The sequence below is a fragment of the Theropithecus gelada genome, chromosome X (assembly GCF_003255815.1).
Source record: "Theropithecus gelada isolate Dixy chromosome X, Tgel_1.0, whole genome shotgun sequence".
NCBI classification, from domain to species: domain Eukaryota; kingdom Metazoa; phylum Chordata; class Mammalia; order Primates; family Cercopithecidae; genus Theropithecus; species Theropithecus gelada.
This window is the reverse complement of record NC_037689.1, coordinates 24,495,224-24,517,217: the sequence shown is the minus strand read 5'-3', so window position 1 is coordinate 24,517,217 and position 21,994 is coordinate 24,495,224. Positions and strand designations below refer to the sequence as shown.

Genomic DNA, 21,994 nt, shown 5'->3' with positions numbered 1-21,994 from the left:
GCAGGAAACAGGCAGACACACTGGAAGGAGACCACATGGCTGTTTTTTAACATTTTAATTTAAACGTGTCAGCATTTGTCCAAATGAGATGATACAGGCTAGAATGTATGGCAGAATTCCAGACTGGACTCACTCCATAAGCCAACTCGTCACCGCCTGTGAACATGAGTTCTGGCCCTCAGAGAGGCTGACATTTCTTCCCTGAACATTCCTGTGGTCTCCCTCTGAAAGCCAATGACCATCCAACCCTGACTCACCTGAGACTGTAGCCATATGGCTATTTTAAATGAACCCCTGAAATATCCTATGAACATCGCCCTCTGAGACTGAAGATTATTAACCAACCACAAGGAAAGAGAAACAGCCCCTCCATCACATCTTGCACAAAAAAAATGCCACCACTAATGCCATAAATTCAGGCAGGTTCCTCTATCCAAAGGCTAAACTGCTTCAGGTGACCTAAAAAGTGGCCACTCCTCTCCACGTAAACATATCCAGCTGATACAGGCTAGAATCGAGTTCTCCCACAACCTTCCTATCCCATCTCTAATTTACTCTCTGCTTTTCCCTGGGATGTGCATGATAAATAAACCTTCCAAACACTTCAAAAATTGCACTTTCCTCTCTTTATTACAACGATACCCATTTTTAAGGACACTCTCGGTGGCCCCCGACAGCCACCTGTTGAGATACACAGCATACTGTGCCCATTGAATGAAGATACTTCTGACAATGAGGCTTTCTCGTGGAATAAAGTGTCCCATCTCATAAAACTGAGAATTCTCTGGAAAGAGCTGAGTGGAAATGACTTTGAGGAGCGCAGTGATTCACTAAGTTATTAAGAACTGAGGTAGTGAGGGTAGAGACCAAGCCAAGAGCAGTCAAAGGTGGACCGACTGCACCCTGACTTTTGTCATCAAGCAGAGAGCATCTCTAGATCCTGTTATCCTGAGCAAGTTGTTGCTCTAAATCGTCTGGGGACAAGCCCTTGATTCTTCTCAACCAGCAAGTGAATCGGTTTAGATCCCCTAAGCCACCTGCATCCCCCAAGCCACCTACAACCTTTCTTCCCTAAGTCCACAAGTAGAATTTCTGTCAACGCTCTAGGAAGTCCTGTTAGGATTTAAAGCAGAGAGACCACAGCCGGGGCGTTTCTCGGATACGCTTCGCCAAGTCCAAATGAGAGTCAAAGTCACCATGTCTGAATGTTTCCTTAGCCCTACAGAAACGGATCTCCTTGGCAAAGCCTCAGAGGTGCTAAATACGTATATTAGTGTTGTTAGCTTAGTAATGGGAGGAAATTTGCAGTGAGGTTTAATTCTAAATAGGGTAGGTCTCATAGCACCTGTACAACACAGCTCCAGCGTACTTCAGAGGTCTTTCGGGCAACAGCAGACACCACCATCAAGGGTCTACTAGAATTTTATTACTGCTCACTTTTGCCAACAGGTTCAAGGGTAGACGTGACCTCTGAAGAAAGCCCAGAAGGCATTGGTGGAGGGGTTGGGGCGAGGGGCATTAAGGTGGATTTCTATACTCTACGTTTTTTGTGTGAGGCACTCAAATGGATTAAGCATAAATAGAGGCACAAGGTTCAACAGCGTTTTCCTTTGAAAGGACCAGAGGAGATCTCCACACAAGAGGATCACCCAACAGGACATTGTCTAACTATACACAACGCCCACCAGCTGCCGGATTACTGCAGGAACCGGTCCAGCTTCTCCTGGATGCGGGCAAACGCGTCCTTCCCCATGTAGTCGATACGGCCTTCCTCCCACTTCCTCCTCTCTTCCTCTGGGCTCAATTCCTTCACCTTCTCTTCGATGGAGATCTGGGAAACAGAGACGGCCAGGTCGACCTAGGGAAGATAATCAGTGGGAGATGGTTTTTGCAGCTGTCCGTTATCGAGGGAAAGACTGCTAAAACCCATCCAGTGTGGGTTCTGCAGAAAGATGCATCTCAGTTCTCTAAAAGAGACTGCGAATCACTAGCACTTTGTTTTTAATGAGACAGGGTCTCACTCTGTCGTCCAGGCTGGAGTGCAGTGGTGCAGTCATAGCTCACTGCAGCCTCGACCTCCTGGGCTCAAGAGATCCTCCCACCTCTGCCTCCTCAGTAGCTGGGACTACAGTGCACATCACCATGCCCAGCTAATTTTTGTATTTTTTGCACAGATGGGGTCTCATTATGTTGCGCAGGGTGGTCTTGAATTCCTGGGCTCAAGCAATCCTCTTGCCTTGGCCTCCCAATGAGCTGGGATTGCAGGCGTGAGCCTGCACACCCAGCAGCACTTTTCTTTTGAGCTAAATACACACTAGCTTTAGTTTAATATGCTTAGAAGATAATTTTTTTGCTTAAGTTTTCTTGAAATTTTATAAAATGTAATTGTATGTGTTCTTTTTCCTGAATTGTTTTCATTTCTAGCCACTAAACCATTTTAAACACACACACTACTTAGTACTGTCACCCACCAAAACTTCTGTTTTGTATGACAGTGAATAACCAAACTACGTTAAATGAAAAAAAAAAAAAACTCACCTCACGTAAGTAAAGCCTATAATAATTTGGACTGCTTGGCAAAGGAATTTAAATAATAATTCTGATAGTTTTTTCAATGCAGAGTTTCTCCCTTCTTAAGGGACATATGAAAAAATAGATGAATATGCAAGCATGTAACAACACACACACACACACACACACACACACACACACTTTTGTTTGGCTTTCAGATGAGTCAACAAAAAGAATAAATACGTTTGCTTTAGACACTTCTTACCAAGAACTAGAAAAAGACTTTTAAAAATTTAAAGATGGTAACAATAATAGACACACACATCTATCTATCTATCTATCTATCTATCTATCTATCTATCTATCTATCTATCATCTATCTCATCTACCAACCATTTATTATCTATCATCTGTCTCATCTATCTACCTATGTTCTATCTATCCACTCATCCATCCATCCATCTGTCCATCCATTCTATTTATCAATAAATCATGTCATCTATCACTCCATCGTCTATCTACCTATTTATCTATCTGTGATCTCTACCTATGTACTTTCTATCACTCTATCTATCCATCTATGCATCCATCCATCCATCTATCCATTCTATCTATCATCTATCACTCTATCATTTATCTGTTTATCTAAAATATCTCTCTCTCTATCACTCTATCATTCATTTATCTATCATCTCTATTTATCTACTACCTATCATTTATCTCTTCTATAACTATGTATCTATTATCTAGATGTGAGGATGAATGGATATATAGATGAGATAGATGACAAATAGAAAACACATAGATAGCTGGGTGTGGTGGTTCACATCTGTAATCCCAGCACTTTGGGAGGCCAAGGTGGGTGGATCAATTGAGGTCAGGAGTTCGAGACCAACCTGGCCAACATGGTGAAACCCCATCTCTACTAAAAATACAAAAATTAGCCAGGCTTGGTCATGGGCGACTGTAGTCCCAGCTACTCAGGAGGCTGAGTCAGGAGAATCACTTGAACCTGGGAAGCGGAGGTTGCAGTAAGCTGAGATCGCACCACTGCACTCCAGAATGGGCGACAGAGTGAGACTCCATCAAAAAAAAAGAAAAAGAAAAAAAAAGAAAACAGATAAGAGGTAGATAGATAGATACATGATATGTATATAGATATATAGAAAGATATATTTGAATTTTTACACCATGAGTATATACTACTTTCTTCTCTAATTACTTGTCACAGTGTTTTTAAAAGGTTTTTACATATAAGATTCTGCCTTCTACACTCGTTCCCATATATTATATTTTATTTAAAGACAGCTATCCTATTGATTAAGGTGATAGCAAGAGTTAACAAATACATTTAAAAGTCCACTTCAGGATATTGCAGCATTTCTCCCCTCTAAGGCACTTGCATTTAGATCTATTCAGTTCCTGAGAATGAAATGTTTCTGGAATTAACAGGACCTACAGCACCCAACCCCATACTAGTTTTCAAGACAAAATAGCACAGTGATTGTGACATTTCTGCTAACAAGAGATGAGTATCCAAGAAAACAACAAGCTGCTCCAATGTGATGAATTAGGGTATTATACAAGATACTAAATAAAGGTCCCCTAGAGGACAGTGTGGACACACAGGAGAAGAAGGTCAAAGTGCCCCAGTTTAGCAAATCAATGACTGAGATTTTCCTCATCTTTATGAGCCAAGCACTAACTAGGGCTTTCCCAAGACCACTCTCCTTTTTAATACCCCTCCTTCCAATTCTGCGAGGCGGGCAGCCCAGCCTCCACCTCATGAACACTGAAGCAAAGTGGTGAGCTCAGGCTGGGCGCGGTGGCTCATGCCTGTAATCCCAGCACTTTGAGAGGCCAAAAAAGGAGGATCACGTGAGGCCAGGTGTTTGAGACCAGCCTGGATAGCATAGTGAAACCCCAACTCTACAAAAATAAAAATAAAAAATTAGCTGGTTGCAGTGGCCCATGCCTATAGTCCCATTTCCTTGGCAGGCTGAGGCAGGAGGATTGTTTAGCTATGATCGTGCCACTGCACTCCAGGCTGGGCTACAGAGCAAGACCCTGTCTCTGAATAATAATAATAATAATTTATAAAAAGAAAAAGTAATGAACTCACCCAGGATCCCAAACCTATCACATGGCTGAGCTGTCCAACGTAGGTCTACCCAACCTCACACTGATGCCCTGTCACCCACTAATAACTACAGATTCAATTCATAGAGCCTCAAATGATGACCACAAGGGTGGAACATGCCGAAGGGATACATTCACATGTTTATAAGAAATCTTGACCTCAACCAATAGCTCTAGAAATTAAGTTCGAAATGCTGCATTTGAACATTAACCAAGTAAGAATGAGGAAAAAACTTTCACATTTTCTCCAAGGGTGACTGTCCAGGGAAGGCATTTAGCCAACAAAAACATTTATGATATAGTAGGTCACATTCTAAAGTATGCATTCAATACCAACTTTCAGTCTAGACCTAAACCTAGCTCTAGAGCTGTATTGATTATTACTTAAAGACCAAATGGCATTATTAGATCATGCTTAAAGAGAAAGAGAAAACGTTAGCAACTGCTTTCATTAAATGCATTCATGGAGAGAATGTAGTTGAAGATGAGAACATCTCTAAGAGAAAGGAACAGAAAGCATGCATCTCTCATTTCACCCCGAAAGAAGAAATCATTTGCATGCCCCATTTGGATTTGAACATTTGCATGCCCCACTCCCTCCAATTTTCAGCTTTTAATCTCTTCATTTCAGAAAATGGATTGCTATGCATTAATTACCATAGTCCCTCAGCTTCCCTCCTGATCACTTTTGCAGAACAGTTTTTAAAGAGAGAAAAGGTGTGATGATCAGACTTGAAGATGGCAAAAGAGAGTCAGCCGATCACCCCAGGCAAACGCCAGAGAGAAGACAGAAGAATCAGAGGCAGGGGAAGAGGAAAGTCCATTCTTATCTTTTGTTAAATGAGGCTGAAAAATTAACAGCTGCTGTGTGCATGCAGTTGACCTCAGTGACGGTAGATGGCCCCCACTGGGAGCCTTGGGCAAGGGGAAGAATTTGGATACCACCTCCAGTGCATCCTGCAGACTGGGGTCCCTGATGGTCTCAGCAGGGAGTTCCTGGCTTGGTTCAAAGGTTTCCTCGGATGGGACACTTTCGACTTTATTTGCTGGCTGCTAAAACATAACCATTCAATCATTAGTCTGCGGTGGGCTGCAGGGAACTGTAGCTCTAATCTAAATGACGAAGAACTCTTTATCCTGGGGTAAAATAAAATCAAATTATTGGGTTGAGGCCAGGCGTGGTGGCTCATGCCTGTAATCCCAGCATTTTAGAAGGCCAAGGCAGGAGGATTGCCTGAGCCCAGGAGTTCAAGACCAGCCTCAGCAAAATAGCAAGAACCCATCTTTATTATAATTAACTTTTTTTTTTTTTTTTGGATACGGAGTCTCGCTCTGTTGCCCAGGCTGGAGTACAGTGGCGTGATCTCAGCTCACTGCAAGCTCCGCCTCCCGAGTTCATGCCATTCTCCTGCCTCGGCCTCCCGAGTAGCTGGGACTACAGGCGCCTGCCACCACGCTCAGCTAATTTTTTATATTTTTAGTAGAGATGGGGTTTCACTGTGTTAGCCAGGATGGTCTCGATCTCCTGACCTTATGATCCACCCACCTCGGCCTCCCAAAGTGCCGGAATTACAGGCATGAGCCACCGCACCTGGCCCTATAATTAACTTTTTTAAAAAAATTAATGGGCTGCGCTCGATCTTTTTTTCTGGGAATGCTAAAAATACCTCACCTTCTCTCCCCTCACTTTTTCTGAGCCATCCACTACGTCTCAGACAAGAGGAGATGCTACAAGTTCTTATGCAATTCCTGAAAGTTAAATTTTCAGAGAGAGATTTGACTTGTTTATACCAAATGCCTACAGAAGCATTTTACTAAGATAGTCTCTCTGAGAGTTTAAAAAAAAAGGGGGGTGTCCATAAAGCCACTTTTCTGATGATATATGGCAATAAAAGCCCAGATTCATAAGGGTAAATTTAGGGGAAAAAAGAATTAAAATAAAATCCATAGTCACGGAATACTGATTTTAGACATGGTGCAAGTCCTATCAAAAGTTTAAAAAAATTAATGGAGACATAGATGACATCTTAATGCTGTATCTTTTTCTTACTAATTTTTTTAAAGCAAAGTGGAAGAGAATAACAAAATGACCAAAAAGAAAAGCCCACAGTAAGTTCGAAAAGACAGCCAGATTCCTTATCCAGCTGCATAATAGAGAAATAGACTAATTACAACACAACTTATTCCAGGTGGGAGAACCCATTCAAAAAAGAAAATGGGAGGAATTTTTAAAAGCATATGGCCCCCACTGGTATGTAATGGTGATAGACACTGTGAGAAAATAACAAGCAATAAGAGAGCTGGCCATGTGTAGGTCATATAGATGAGGAATACCAAGGTGGTTTCAGTCTCTGTGAAGTCTGCAAGCTGAGGGGAAGGCTGGGACAGTGGGTCACACGTTATCACGGCAGGAGTCTCAATTTCAGGACAATCTATCATCTGTCATAAAGAAAGAGCAAAGGCAAGTTAAGTCAAACCTTTGTGCAAATAAATGCAACTTAATTGAAAACACCCACTCTATTTTTTTCTGCCTCCATGGTGCAAATACAACTTGATACGGGATAGGTCTGGGGCAAGGTGACACGCTCACCAATACCTGTCTTCGTTTCTTCTTCTTCTTCTCGGGCTAATGTTCAAGTGCATTTTGTGATCTCCTTGCACCTGGACAGGACCATGGAAGTGATTCTCACAAGCAGATTGAGTGAATGCGAGGAGGTGATGTGAGTCACCTCTGGGCTGGGCAATGACAGGAATAAGATATCCCTATCCTCTCTTCTTCCACCAGCCAGGTGAAAAACAAGATCCCTCCACCCTCTCTGAACTGGGCCTCCATAAGAAAATAGAACCAAACAGAGAACAAATCAGGTGACTCTTCTCTCAACTCTCCCAAGGATGGTCCATATCTAACACCATTCTAGATGTGGAGGAGATAACTTAATGCATTATGTACAATGGCTGCCATCAGCAACAGTGCCTAATCCTCCCAAGGAGTCTCACTTGAGAAGAGCTGCCCTAGAAGGTGGTGCACAATAGGAGCATCCTGGATCCCTGAAAGACTGCATGGAGTAGAGGATACCTTGGCCACCCCAACTGGCTGTGATACAAATGAGAAATAAACTTTTACATATTTGGGGGCTGTTTGTTATAGCAGCTAGCCTACCTTGACAAATACAGGGTCAAGAAGCAAACCTGTGTCCAAACACTGGGGCCTCCATCAGGTCAGGTCACAAAGCAGTTAGCTTAATGAGTGTGAGCAACAGAGATCACAGAATACTGACATCCTCATTGAAAACACACTGTGGAATTCTTGGGGGTGGATAGGGTTGAGCCTCAACATGAGCCCCTGTTGGCTGCACCACACCAACTTAAGAGAATTGTAATCCTTCAAATGCAGACTCCCAGGCCATGGTCCCAGAGATTTTGAGTGATGTCAGCTGGGGTGGAGATCAGTCACTTGGATACTCAGCTCCCAAATTTCTGATCCTAGCATTCCCTTTTAGGAGAATGTCCAGTTCATTCTCCTAATTGAGGCATGAATGTATGCATTTCACAGGTGTTTATGGAGCGGTAGGTAGTGAAGATTAAACAGTGGCCTATACAGATACGATCTACACCTTCATGAAGCTTACTGTCAAAGAAGACAGAAAATCAACAAATAACAAATACAAAATGGTAAGCCATGAGAAATTCTAGGAAAGAAAATGGTTATCAATTCTAGGAAAGAAAATGTTATCAAGAAACCTCACCTGGTCTAAAGGGGGAGACACTCCTGGAGGAGTAATACCTAAAATGAAGCCTGAAGGACGAGTAGAAGCCAATGATGTAGAATGACTGGAAATGCAGTAAGAAGAAGAACATGCTGAAAAATGCATGTGAAAGCAGATCAGCATGTGCAATGCCCTAAGGCAAAGGAATGGAAGCACAGAAATAGAAAAAAGGTATAAAAATTGGACACCCCCCAAAGTCATTATTAGTGGGATTTAGTGAAACTTTAAGATGTAAAAGAGAACACTGTAATCATGAACTTTTTAAAAAATTTGACCATTTTAACTCATAATCACAAAAGTGCAATTTATTTTATTTATTTATTTATTTATTTATTTTTGAGACAGAGTCACCCAGGCTGGAGTGCAGTGGTGCAATCTCGGCTCACTGCAACCTCTGCCTCCCGGGTTCAAGTGATTATCCTGCCTCAGCCTCCCGAGTAGCTGGGATTACAGGCACGCATCACCAAACCCAGCTAATTTTTTTTGTGTATTTTTCATAGAGACGGGGCTTCACCATGTTGGCCAGTCTGGTCTTGAACTCCTGACCTCAGGTGATCTGCCTGCCTCGGCCTCCCAAAGTACTGGGATTACAAGTGAGAGTCACCATGCCCAACCTATGAAAGCGCAATTTAAATAACTCACAGAAGAATAGAGTGGAACAGTAGTTGCCAGGGGCTGGTGTGGGGAGCTTAGAATGAAGATAAGTTAGTGAAGGAATGAATATGAAGTTTCAGTTATACAAGATAAGTAAGTTTTGGGGATCTAACGTACAGCATGGTGACCACAGATCACAATATAGGATTGTATACTTAAAATTTGCTATGAGAGTAGATCTTGGCCGGGCGCGGTGGCTCAAGCCTGTAATCCCAGCACTTTGGGAGGCCGAGACGGGTGGATCACGAGGTCAGGAGATCGAGACCATCCTGGCTAACACGGTGAAACCCCGTCTCTACTAAAAAAATACAAAAAACTAGCCGGGCGAGGTGGCGGGTGCCTGTAGTCCCAGCTACTCGGGAGGCTGAGGCAGGAGAATGGCGTGAACCCGGGAGGCGGAGCTTGCAGTGAGCTGAGATCTGGCCACTGCACTCCAGCCTGGGCGACAGAGCGAGACTCTGTCTCAAAAAAAAAAAAAAAAAAAAAGAGAGAAGATCTTACATGTTCTCATTACCAAGAACGGGAGGGGGGGGAGGGGGGGGAGGAGGAGGAGGAGGAGGAGGGGGAGGAGGCGGAGGAGGAGAAAACAGCATTTATGTGAGGTGATGAAAATGTTAATTAGTTTGATGCAGTGATTGTTTCACAATGTACACATACAACAAAGCATCAAATTGTACTCCTTAAATACATACCAATTTTCATTTGTCAGTGGTACCTCAATACAGCTGGAGAGAAATTTTTAAAAATTGACATTAAATAAAATATGGGCTTCTTCTTTCAGATCTCAGCTACGTATGTAAAATCCAAACATAAAATTAAGTTCTAAGAATTATGGTGTAATACAAAATTCTAAGTTGTCAAAGACATCAGACAACCATGATAACAGGACTCCTTTTTTAGTAGATGCTCATGGCTGGGTGCTGAATGACACTCATAAGCTTCTCAGCCATGATTCCTTTTAATCCCCACAGCCCTATGAGGCAGACAGGTTGAGCCTTCCCTCTTACTGCTGCAAAGTTTAATCTGTAGACAGAGATACTGTCCAACATACAAGAGCACACGAGAACACACGAGAGCTAGCAAGTGAGAGAGCGGGATTTGGATATGTGCCTCTGTGTCTGCCAAGCCTTGCCCTTCGGCTGTATGCAATGTACATGATTTTCCAGGGTCTGCAACAAACACCAAAATGGGTCTCGGGAAAAAATGATGAATGCAATAACTGCATTATCATAAACCATATGAATCCCATAAAAATGAATAATTTCTTTCTTCAACCAGGGCTGGTAGAGGGATGTCCTGGATTTGAATACTGACACATCAAGGAAAAGGACCTGGAGAAATGACTCGCTGAGTCATGGGGCTTTCAGTGAGATGTCGCACAGACACTTATTGTGATGGATAAATGAAGCAGCCAGACAGGCAAAGAGGAAGTGCTCAAAACACAACTCCTTAAATTGGATTAGGGAAAATGTCAATCTGTTTCTGTAATCTAATTTCTCCCAACAATAAACATATAAATAAGTTCCACGGGGCCGATCATGAAGTATAATCCTTCCTTGGAAAGGATTTAACTCCGGGTTATATGTTTGATTACAAAGGATGAAATAATGATGGACGTTTTCAGCTTGCCTTCTGCAGATGTGTTAATCTTAGGAATTCAAACGAGGAAGAGAAGCAGCTCAGCCAGCCCTTGCTAATGTTTCTAATCAAGACCCACAGGCTTACTTAACAATTAATATTAACGACTGAAACATAAACCAACATTTATGAATAAATATGACCATTATTTTTACTAGTAAAAAGTAGAAACTTCCTCCTTGCGTATCATGCAGAGAGAAATTTTAAGATGAGAATGCAGCAATCTCAAAGTCTGCTCTTCAGAACATTTTTGGCAAGCTTGTGAACGCATGAATATAAAATGTGACTTTTACAAACTGCATTGCTTTTTATCCTTAGGTAATAACTGTTCTACTGATTTAATCCCCTAAAAGCCTGACTGAAGATGGGGTCACCTTGAAAGAAGAGACTCTGAAACTGGAGGCAGGCCAGAGAAGAATTCTCAGCTCATTGGAGAGAGAGGCTGAGATATGCAGAGATGCTTAAAACAAAATGCTCTGTCTGGGAAGATGAAAGCTGAGAGAGGACATCGTAAAGGCAGAGGAGGCAGGGAATAGATAGACAACAGATACACAATGTTCCAGTACACAATCCAAGGAGATAATATTCACAGCAAAAAATGAAGCACTCCTTTCCATTATGGGCTATACGTTTGTGAAAGTTATTACTGCCGGAGGTGGTAAACGCTAAAAATACAAATATATATGTATCAGTTCAGGAACTGAAATGAGATTTTTTCCACTTTCAGCAATTGGTGAAGCTGTTGTTTCACACTAAGTCTTCTGCCAAAAATACCTAAAAAGGCTGCACAAATAATGTATATAGAATTTTTTTTTTTTTTTTTTTTTTTTTTTTTGTTGAGACATAGTCTTGCTCTGTTGCCCAGGCTGGAGTGCAGTGGCGTCATCTCGGCTCACTGCCACATGTCCCTCCTGGGTTCAAGTGATTCTCCTGCCTCGGCTTCCCGAGTAGCTGGGATTACAGGCACATGCCACCACGCCTGGACAGTTTTCGTATTTTTAGTAGAGATGGGGTCTCACCATGTTGGCCAGGCTGGTCTCGAACTCCTGACCTCAGGTGATCTGCCTGCCTTGGCCTCACAAATTGCTGGCATTACAGGTGTGAGCCACCACACCTGGTCTAGAATTTCGTTTTTTAAGTACATCAGAGAGCTACGAAAGCAGCACAAAATTAAGAGTGAAGATATCAGAGACAAACAGAAGAGGTAAACATTACATTTGGTGCCTTACTTCCACTCAGGGCAAATAAGAGGCTGGGAAGCTGAGAAACTAAACAGAGTTGCCAGCAGTGCTAGGAGGCTGAGGGGCCCATAACTATTAATAATCAGGACAGATGAGGGACCCCGGTACACACCACAAGCTTTTATTTGTGGCGTCGTTGAGAGGAGAACCAGAAATAGACTGGTCCTCACAAACACTGAAGCCCGATTTCCCTCCAGCTCAGCCCCAGATAGGGTCTGGGCAAACTACGTGAGGGTATGAACAAATCACATCAAATCACATGAATTAAAACAAATCTTCTTTGGGTTATGATAATATGATTCAGAGCTACACATTGTCCTTGCAATTTTTTTTCATTTACCCTGTCTGGTTGTCAATTAAAAAATTAACTATCACACAACAAGAAAAGACCAAATGAGTGAAAATCAAGAGCAAACAAAAGTAAACAACAAAACCAAACCCACCTGAAACCACCCAGATATGTAATTTATCAGACATGGACTATAATTAAATGTGAGAAATACCTTAAATAAAGTGGGGAAAAAGATAAAAATATTCAAGGTAGTATTGAAACTACGTTGATGTTAATTTGATGTTAATTTGAACTAAAAATCTGATGTTAATTTGAACTAAAAACATAATAACTGAAACTAGAATGTGGGTTTAACAACAGATTAGACATAGCCAAAGAGATCAGTTAACTAGAAAATAAGTCAGCAGACTGAAGTATGGGGAGAAAGATTGACAGAAAATGCAGATAACTGTGTCATAGATATATGGGACACAGTCAACAGTTCTACACATGCCAGTAGAGGCAGGGCGTGGTGGCTCATGCCTGTAATGCCAGGACTTTGGGAGGCTGAGGCAGGTGGATCACCTGAGGTCAGGAGTTCGAGACCAGCCTGGCCAACATGCTGAAAACCCGGCTCTATTATAAATACAAAAAATTACCCAGGTGTAGTGGCGGGCGCCTGTAGTCCCAGCTACTTGGGAGGCTGAGGCAGGAGAATTGCTTGAACCCAGGAGGTGGAGGCTTCAGTGAGCCGAGATCGCACCAGTGCACTCTAGCCCGGATGACAGAGCGAGTCTCTGTCTCAAAAAATAAATTAATTAAAAAAAAAAAAGTAGGGCATACTTCAACAAAAAAGTATATTATAAATAAAATAAGATGTGCTACAAACAAGAGTAAAAAAACTTGATAGCTTAAAAAAAAACTGAAGGACATCTGTGATCTTTTAATTGACTACATTTCCCTACCCCAAATACTAGAAGACAAAACACTGGAGAAGATACTAATTGCAACTTTTTCCTTAATACATTAATGTATGTGGAAAAAATTAATATTCAGCTTTACTTTTAAAAACACAGATCTGGGGCAGGCACGGTGGCTGACGCCTGTAATTTCAACACTTTGGGAGGCCGAGATGAGCGGATCACTAGAGCCCAGGAGTTTAAGACTAGCCTGGGCAACATGGTGAAACCCGTCTCTACAAAAAATACAAACTATCAGCCAGGCGTGGTGGCACCTCTTGTAGTCCCAGCTACCTGGGAGAAGGTGGGAGGATCAGTTGAGTCCAGGAGGTCAAGGCTGCAGTGAGCCCAGATCGTGCCGCTGCACTCCAGCCTGGGCAACAGAGCGAGACCCTGTCTCAAAAACAACAACAACAACAAAACCAAAACACGTCAACCTTGCCATCATTCTATATACCAAAGGAGCTACTGGACTAAAGAGCTCCAGACGTACACTCAGCTTTTATGACATTACTGCGATCAATGAAAATAACCTTTTATTTTTAAATCTGTGTTTCAGCTCCCCTAAATAAAATACCCAGAGTAACTCAGTAAACGGACAGCAGGTGACAGTGATGTTGCACAACTCATTTCAAAGACCACCTGGGGTGCGAATTAATGAAATGGAATTTCTCCTGATATCCACGGAGGATTGGTTCCAGGACCTCCTGGGGATACCAAAATCCACGGACGCTGAAGTCTCTGATACAAGATGGAATATTGTGTTTGCACATAACCAATGCACATCCTCCCACAGACTTTAAATCATCTCTAGGTTAATTACCATACCTATTACAATGCACATGCTATGTTAATACTTGCTATGTCGTATTGTTTAGGGAATAATAACAAGAGAAAAAAGTCTGTGCATGTTCAGTGCAGATGCAATTTTGTTTTCCCCAATATTTTCGATCCAAGCTTGGTTGAATCCACAGATACGGAACCCATAGATGCGGAGGGTGAGCTATATATCAGATACCGTATAGACAGCATCCCTCCCTTTTTTTTTTAAGATGTTCAGAAATATTTATTGATTTATCCAAAGTCACAAAACTAGTATACAAAACAGCTCAAATTTTCAACTCCTTGTTCAGTGTTATTAAATATTATCTTGGAAAATGTGACAGTAATATAATAATCTCCAATCAATCAACATACCTTTTGTTAAATAGAGTTTTGTTTTGTTTTGCTTTTACTTTAGGTTCCGGGATACATGTGCAGGACATGCAGGTGTGTTACACAGGTGTATGTGTGCCATGGTGGTTTCCTGCACCCGTCAACCCGTCATCTAGCTTTCAAGCCCCGCATGCATTAGCTATTTGTCCGGACGCTCTCCCTCCCCTCTCTCCCCAGTCCCTTCCCTTTAAAAGCCTGAAGATTTCATTGTTTTTAGAAAAATACCCTCATCAGAAAATATATAGACCATAACAAATGTGTTTAGGTCAATTTCCCCAACCCACTATTCACCTACATTAGGATGGAGAGGTGGGGAGAATGGGGAATGAGATCGAAGGATGAAATTATGTGGACACAGGAACTCCAAAATACCTTTTTTTTTTTTTTTTTTTTGAGACAGAGTCTCACTCTGTTGCCCAGGCTGGAGCGCACTGGCACGATCTCAGCTCACTGCAACCTCCACCTCTCGGGTTCAAGCAATTTCCGGCTAATTTTTGTACTTTTAATAGAGACGGGGTTTCACCGTATTAGCCAGGCTGGTCTCAAACTCCTGAGCTCAAGTGAACTGCCTGCGTCAGCCTACCAACATGCTAGGATTACAGGTGTGAGCCACCGTGCCCTGCCCAAAATACCTTTTTTGTTAGTATTCTTTTTATTCTGTCAGAGTTTTTTGTATCTGTGTTGCAGTCAGCCAACATAACATTCCCCAGTTATTTAAGGTTATGCTTATATTTCTTTTTCTTTTTTTGAGACTGAGTTTTGCTCTGTTGCCCAGGCTGGAGTGCAGTGGTGTGATCTCAGCTCACTGCAACCTCCGCCTCCCAAGTTGAAGCCATTTTCCTGCTTCGGCCTCCCAAGTAGCTGGGATTACAGGTACACGCCACCACACCCGGCTAATTTTTGTATTTTTAGTAGAGACGGGGTTTCACCGTGTTGGCCAGGCTGGTCTTGAACTCCTGAGCTCAAGTGATCTGCCCGCCTTGGCCTCCCAAAGTGTTGGGATTACAGATGTGAGCCACTGCACCTGGTCTAAATGCATTTTTGACTTAAGATATTTTCAGTTTACAATGGGTTTGTTGGGATGTAAACCAACTGTAAATCGAAGATCATCTGTATTTAAACAGCTTTGGTTTCACCTCCACCTTTTCCTCCCACTCCTGAATCTCTCTATTTGAATTTCTCCTCCTTTCTGCTAAACATTTGAGCGGGTCTCGCAGTCTTCTACACACTGGGTCTCCAATGCCTGGGTGTCCCCTCCTTTCCCTAGGACCTACGCAGGCGTCCCTGCTCCTGCTGTAACTAAACATTTCAGTGTCCAAGTCTGAGGCCAGTGTGACCTCTCCCTGCCTCCCCTTCACGCCGTGCCTGGGGCCGCTTGCAGGGCGGACAGATCCCTCCTTCACTTCATCACTTTCCTACAGATCAAATTCCATCTGAGCTGGATCTGTCTGTTTCCGTCTCCCTTGCTGCCCCCTCTGCGATGTGCATGTGCAGTTTATTCATTTAAGGGTCTGTAGTTGGGTACTGCACTATCATCTTCCATTGATGCTTTTGAAGCCCAAGGGTGGGCATGACGGTGGGCTGGAGGGAGGGTGAGGCTGGGCATAGCCTCTGAGATGGGAGATACAGGCTCTGCAATCACTTTTGAGAACTGCTTAAATACCCTAAACAAAGTACGCTCTCCCAGCTGAGGGTCATCTCCGCTCACCTTACCCTTGGCCTTGAGCTCATGCTCAAACAGACAGCAGAAGGGCCACCTACTGTCCCCAGCACTACCCGGACAGGGACAGCTTCCACCTGCAAGGGTGATCTTCATCTCCTCCTCGGTCTTGTTCTGGGCCCTGGAAACTGGCGATTCTCTAATTCTTGAGAAATGTGTTCCCACCCTCCTCCTTTCTGCAGTATTGCCCCTTGAGGATGGGGTGGGGATTTGGAGCCATGCCAAAAACGTCCAACGGGCACTGCAATCTCTTGCTGCGGATGAAACCAGCTGATGGTCTTCTCGTGGCTGCTGGCTGTTGAACATACTTTTTTTTTTTATAATTACTTTTTAAAAATTGACACATAATGATTGTACATATTTATGGGGTACACAGGGATGGTTCAATACCTACAAGGTTCAGTGATCCTGTCAGGGTAATTAGCATATCCACCATGTCAAATATGTATCATTTCTTTCTTTTGGGAACATACGACATCCTCCTTCCAGCTATTTGAAACTATAGATTACTGTTGGCTACAGTCATCCTACAGGGCTATAGAATATGACAACATATTCCTCTTGTCTAGCTGTAATTTTGTATCCTTTAACAAATCTCTCCCTATCTTCTCCTTCCCCCACCTTTCCTAGTCTCTAGTACATTCTATTCTACTTTTTACTTCTTTTTTTTTTTTTTGAGACAGAGTCTCGTTCTGCTGCCCAGGCTGGAGTGCAGCGGCATGATCTCGGCTCACTGCAGCCTCAACCTCCCAGGTTCAAGCGATCCTCCCACCTCAGCCTTGCGAGTAGCTGGGACCACCGGCGAGTACCACACACTCAGCTAATTTTTGTATTTTTTTGTAGAGACAGGGTTTTGCTATGTTGCTCAGGCTGGTCTCAAACTCCTGATCTCAAGCAATCATCCTGCCTCAGCCTCCCAAAGTGCAGGGATTACAGGAGTGAGCCACTATGCCTGGCCTTACTTTTTACTTCTGTGAGATTAAATGTTTTTAGCTTCCACAGATGAGTGAGAACATGTGGTGTTTAACTCTCTGTTTCTGGCTTATTTCACCTACCATAATGTCCTCTATTTCCATCCATGTTGCCGCAAATGATGAATTTCCTTCTTTTTTATGGCTGAATAGTAGTCCATGGTATATCTATACACAGCATTTTCTTTATCCATTCATCCTTTGACAAACAATTGGGTTGAATCTGTATCTTGCCTGTTGTGAATAAACTGCAAAAACATGGACGGGGGGCAGATGTCCCTTCAATATACTAATTTCCTTTCCTTTAGATAAATGCCCAGTAGTGTGATGGCCGGATCATGTGGTAGTTCTATTTGTAGTTTTCTGAGGAACCTTCATACTCTTGTCCATCCTGGCTGTGCTTATTTTTAATCCCCATCTACAGTGGAGAAGAGTTCCCCTTTCTCCACATCTTCACCAGCATTGGTTATTTTTTGTCTTTTTGATAATAGACACCACCTAACTGGGGTGAAATGAATGTGCTTTTGTGTCTTTGCTCATCTCCTTGGACATCACGGCAGGATGATCCTCAATCCTGTCATCATGAAGCCCCAATCCCTCCTCAGAAGCCCCAATCCCTCCACGGGAAAGGCTCTCCTTGGTTTGGCTTGACTGGCTCTGATTGAAATGTGGCTCACGGACGGACAAACATGAAGCTACATATCTATTCTTTAAGTTGCCACCTCATCGACAATTACGAATCCCTAGAAAAAGCAGAAGTGACTTATGTCAAGAAAAATCCACGGCAACAATTCCATTGAGATTAATATGAATTGAGCATGATGGGCACTGTTTTAGAGAAAGCAAAGTGCTAAGTGCTCTCACTCTGGAAATGGTCCTGTTTTTGCACAGACTGGCATGGCTACAACTTGGGCTGGAGCTGGGACTGGAGCGTCCTGACTGTTTTCACTTTTGGAGTCTCTGGAAAACCACTGTTTGCCCTGGGAAGCTTGTTTTCAGGGGCTGTGACAATCCATGGAAATCCCTCAAGGGGCTGAGGGGTAGAGAATACACACTTGCTTCTGAAAGAGGGTGGCTGCCCTTACGAATGAGGCAGTGCCCACCGTGGTTCAGAATAAACTTTTAAGAATGCTTGTAATGGCCAGGTGTGGTAGCTCACCCCTGTAATCCCAGAACTTTGGGAGGCTGAGGCAGGTGGATCACTTGAAGCCAGGAGTTTAAGAACAGCCTGGCCAACATGGTGAAACCTGGTCTTTACTAAAAATACAAAAACTAGCTGGATGTGGTGGCCCATGCTTATCCATCTACTAAGGAAGCTGAGGCAGAAGAATTGCTTGGACTCGGGAGGTGGAGGTTGCAGTGAGCTGCTGAGATCGCGCCATTGCACTTCAGCCTGGGCGATGGAGTGAGACTCCGTCTCAAAACAAACAAAAAGAAAAAAGAAAAAAAGAAGAATGCTTTTAAGATCATCTGCAAAAACACAGTCCTCTAAAATGATCCTTATTCAGAGAAACCTCAGGCCACAGTTTGCAAAACCACTAATGTACAAGATTCAGTGACAGAATAAGATTAAAATTACATAACCGAGGCCGGGCGCGGTGGCTCCAGCCTGTAATCCCAGCACTTTGGGAGGCCGAGGCGGGTGGATCACGAGGTCAGGAGATCGAGACTGTCCTGGCTAACATGGTGAAACCCCGTCTCTACTAAAAATACAAAAAACTAGCCGGGCGTGGTGGCGGGCGCCTGTAGTCTCAGCTACTTGGGAGGCTGAGGCGGGAGAATGGCGTGAACCGGGAGGCGGAGCTTGCAGTGAGCCGAGATCACGCCACTGCACTCCAGCCTGGGAGCACAGCGAGACTCCGTCTCAAAAAAAAAAAAAAAAAATTACATAACCGGAAATCAGAAAGATGGTTTGACAACCGTTTTCTGAGGACTCAATAGAGACTTGTGAAGAAAATAAATCTTGGAACCCCAATATCACTAACCAGGGAAAAGTCCAGCGGGGAGCTGCTTAGGGCCTCTGCCTCCCATTCCTTTCAGTCACCCCTCTGCTCACAGAGATGAATGCATATCTGATTGCCTCCTTTGGAAAGGCCAATCAGAAACTAAAAAAAAAAAAAAAAAAGCAACCATTTGCCTCTATCTTATGACCTGGAAGCCCCCTCCCCACTTTGAGTTGTCCCACCTTTCCGGACTGAACCAATGTACTTCTTAAACATATCTCATGACTCTCTAAAAGGTATAAAAGCAAGCTGTGCCCCGAGCACCTTGGACACATGTCGTCAGGACCTCCTGAGGCTGTGTCACGGGTGTGTCCTTAACCTTGGCAAAATACACTTCCTAAATCTTTTTTTACGAAGCATTCAATAATATTTCTTTTTTAGGCGAGGAGTTTGAGCATTCAATTGTTTTCAACACACATCAACAGGGGATCAGAGTTCCCCTTTATTGGCATTAAGGTGCTGTAATGCACATAAAAGCATGAGCCTTGAATGCCACAGCATTCTCGGATACTCTTTGGTTTAGTCTAAACTTGGTTGCCTACTAAACATTTAATGTAAATGCGATTTTTCCTTAGACATCCTGATACGAGCACGGCTCAGCACGATTGCAGCCGTTTTGCACATCATGCAAGAGCTCAACCGATGGAATTCTTCACATTCCAGCAGGAACAAGCAGAGGCCCTTGACTTTACTCACATGAGGCACGTCCTGCGGCCAGACCCAGGCTATGGCGTGCTCAGGGCACACCGCAAGGAATGAAAAACCAGAAAAGCGAATTTTACACCTCCTCAGCTTTCACCATCTGAACCTAAACATCTTTTCAACGTGTTTGGGTCAATGTGAAATCACCACTCCGACATTATTAATGCATAAAGTTGCCAGAGCATCATTTACGCCATAGTACAGTGAAGCGTGTGGTGTCTTCCACAGCAATGTGTGCAAAATGCAAAGGTCACTGGTTTATAAGCAACAAGAAACAGCTCTCCCGGAGCTATCTGAAATCCACAGGCAAGAATCGCTTTCCTTCAGCCCAGTCCCCAGACCCTTCCCTAAGTATGATCTCAAAATAATTCTGTTGAGAAACTTGTTAGGATGAGTGATAAAGATTTAAAACAAGAAATTTTTTTTTTTTTTTTTTTTTTTTAATTTGAGACAGTGTCTACTCTGTCACCCAGGCTGGAGTGCACCGGTGAGATTATAGCTCACTACAGCCTCAACCTCCAAGGCTCAAGTGTTCCTCCTGCCTCAGCCCCCCAAGTAGCTGGGACTACAGGTGCACACATCCACGCCCAGCTAATTGTTTTACTTTTTTTGTAGAGATGAGGTCTCAGTGTGTTGCCAGCTGGTCTCATACTCCTGGGCTCAAGCAGTCCTCCCACCTCAGCCTTCCAAAGTGTTAGGATTACAGGTGTGAGTCACCATGCCTGGCCCCAAGAAATCTTTAAACACAAGATATTATTCCAAAGTATTCGCCTAGAAATTGGAGCTGGAGAAATGACGGCCTCCATTATTTGTTTTGCAAGTAAGGTGTATTTTCATCTTTCTTTGATGGGGACAAAGTGCTGCAGACTCAGCCTCAATAGACACCACTGTGCATTTGAACACTGAACCCCAGCAGGAATCCATCTTCATTTGAACCACTGTTCAAGTCAGGAGTTCGGCTGAAACCGCTCAGGATGCACGGCCAGGCAGTTGGGTTGAAGGGGCACTGATGGAAGCCTCACTTTTTGAACCTGAACGAGCTCTGGCTCCCCCAGGATCTGTAAACTGCATAAGAGTGAGCATCTGTCTCCATGTGGCATCAGTTTTTTGAAGCTGCTACATAAGAAATGGCCACAAACTGGGTGGTTTATACCAAGGCAGACTGACCATCTGATAGTTCTGGGGGCCAGAAGTCCAGTGGATTAAAATCAAGGTGTCGGCAGGGTTGGTTCCTTCTTGGAGACCTGGAGGAGAATCCATTTCCTGCCTTCTCAGGCTTCTGGAAGCCACCATATTCCCTGGCTCGTGGCCTCCTCTTCCATCTTCAAAGCCAGTAGCCCAGCCTCTTCCAGTCCCCTCTCTCTCTGGCCTCTGCTTCCAGCTTCACACTCCTTCTCTGACCTTCACATGTCTGCCTTCTTCTTTGAAGGGAGGTTTGTGATGACTAAGAGCCCACTCCCATAATCCAAGACCATACCTCCCCATCGCAAGGTCCCTCTTTAATCACAACTGCAAACTCCCTTTTGCCACACAAGGTGACATTCACAGATCCTGGGGACTGGGGCATAGACATCTTTCTGCAGGTGAGCTTGATTCGGCGTGCCATAATGCAAATAAATGCAGGAGCCTTGAATGCCACAGCAAACTAAAGACCAGCCTTTCCCCTCCATCTCCCCTCCCCAGAGAGCCAGGGAAGCCGGCTCTCTCCGCTCTCACTGCTTGCCAGTGTCTGACTCTCCATCACACCTGTGAGGAATGCAGGTACTTACATCTTCTGAACGGCGTCCTTCAGGTAGGGACAGGGTCTCATCCACCATCTGGGTCGGCTCCGGAAGGCCCTGAGCAGGCTGGTTAGAACCCAGTGGCGAATTTGCACACAGCACGCCGGCACTGGGTGTTGAGTTTGCACATGGCTCTCCAACACCAGATACTGAATCTGTACACAGCGCCCCCACATCACTGAGGCAAAGCTGCACAAAAATAGACACACGGAGCGAGTCTTCCCAATGTCTCCTCAATTCACCCGCTGTCCTGGGGGATGGGGTGGGGCCCTGTGTAGCCAGGGCTCCCAGCTCCCATCCCAATCACTAAATAATTGTCCTAAATGTTTTCTTTCTCAGAACCATTTGACACTAAGCCTTAAAGTTCCCTCCTATGCACTCCAGTACTTAGTAATCCAGTACTTAGCAAAGCGCCCAGCAGG

At 43.8% G+C, this 21,994-nt stretch overlaps 1 protein-coding gene across 1 annotated transcript in view; it reads right to left on the bottom strand.

The window, feature by feature from the left end:
• Positions 1-224: 224 nt before the first annotated feature.
• The window catches only part of GYG2 (glycogenin 2), a 38,789-nt gene continuing 17,019 nt past the window's right edge, over positions 225-21,994 (bottom strand). Inside the window, exons 7-10 of the mRNA XM_025372467.1 lie at positions 21,561-21,761; positions 6,985-7,089; positions 5,596-5,700; positions 225-1,858 (exon numbers count right to left, since the gene is read on the bottom strand). Coding sequence (XP_025228252.1) covers positions 1,697-1,858; positions 5,596-5,700; positions 6,985-7,089; positions 21,561-21,761 — 573 coding nt within the window. The 3' untranslated portion in view covers positions 225-1,696. The remainder of the gene's footprint in view (positions 1,859-5,595; positions 5,701-6,984; positions 7,090-21,560; positions 21,762-21,994) is intronic.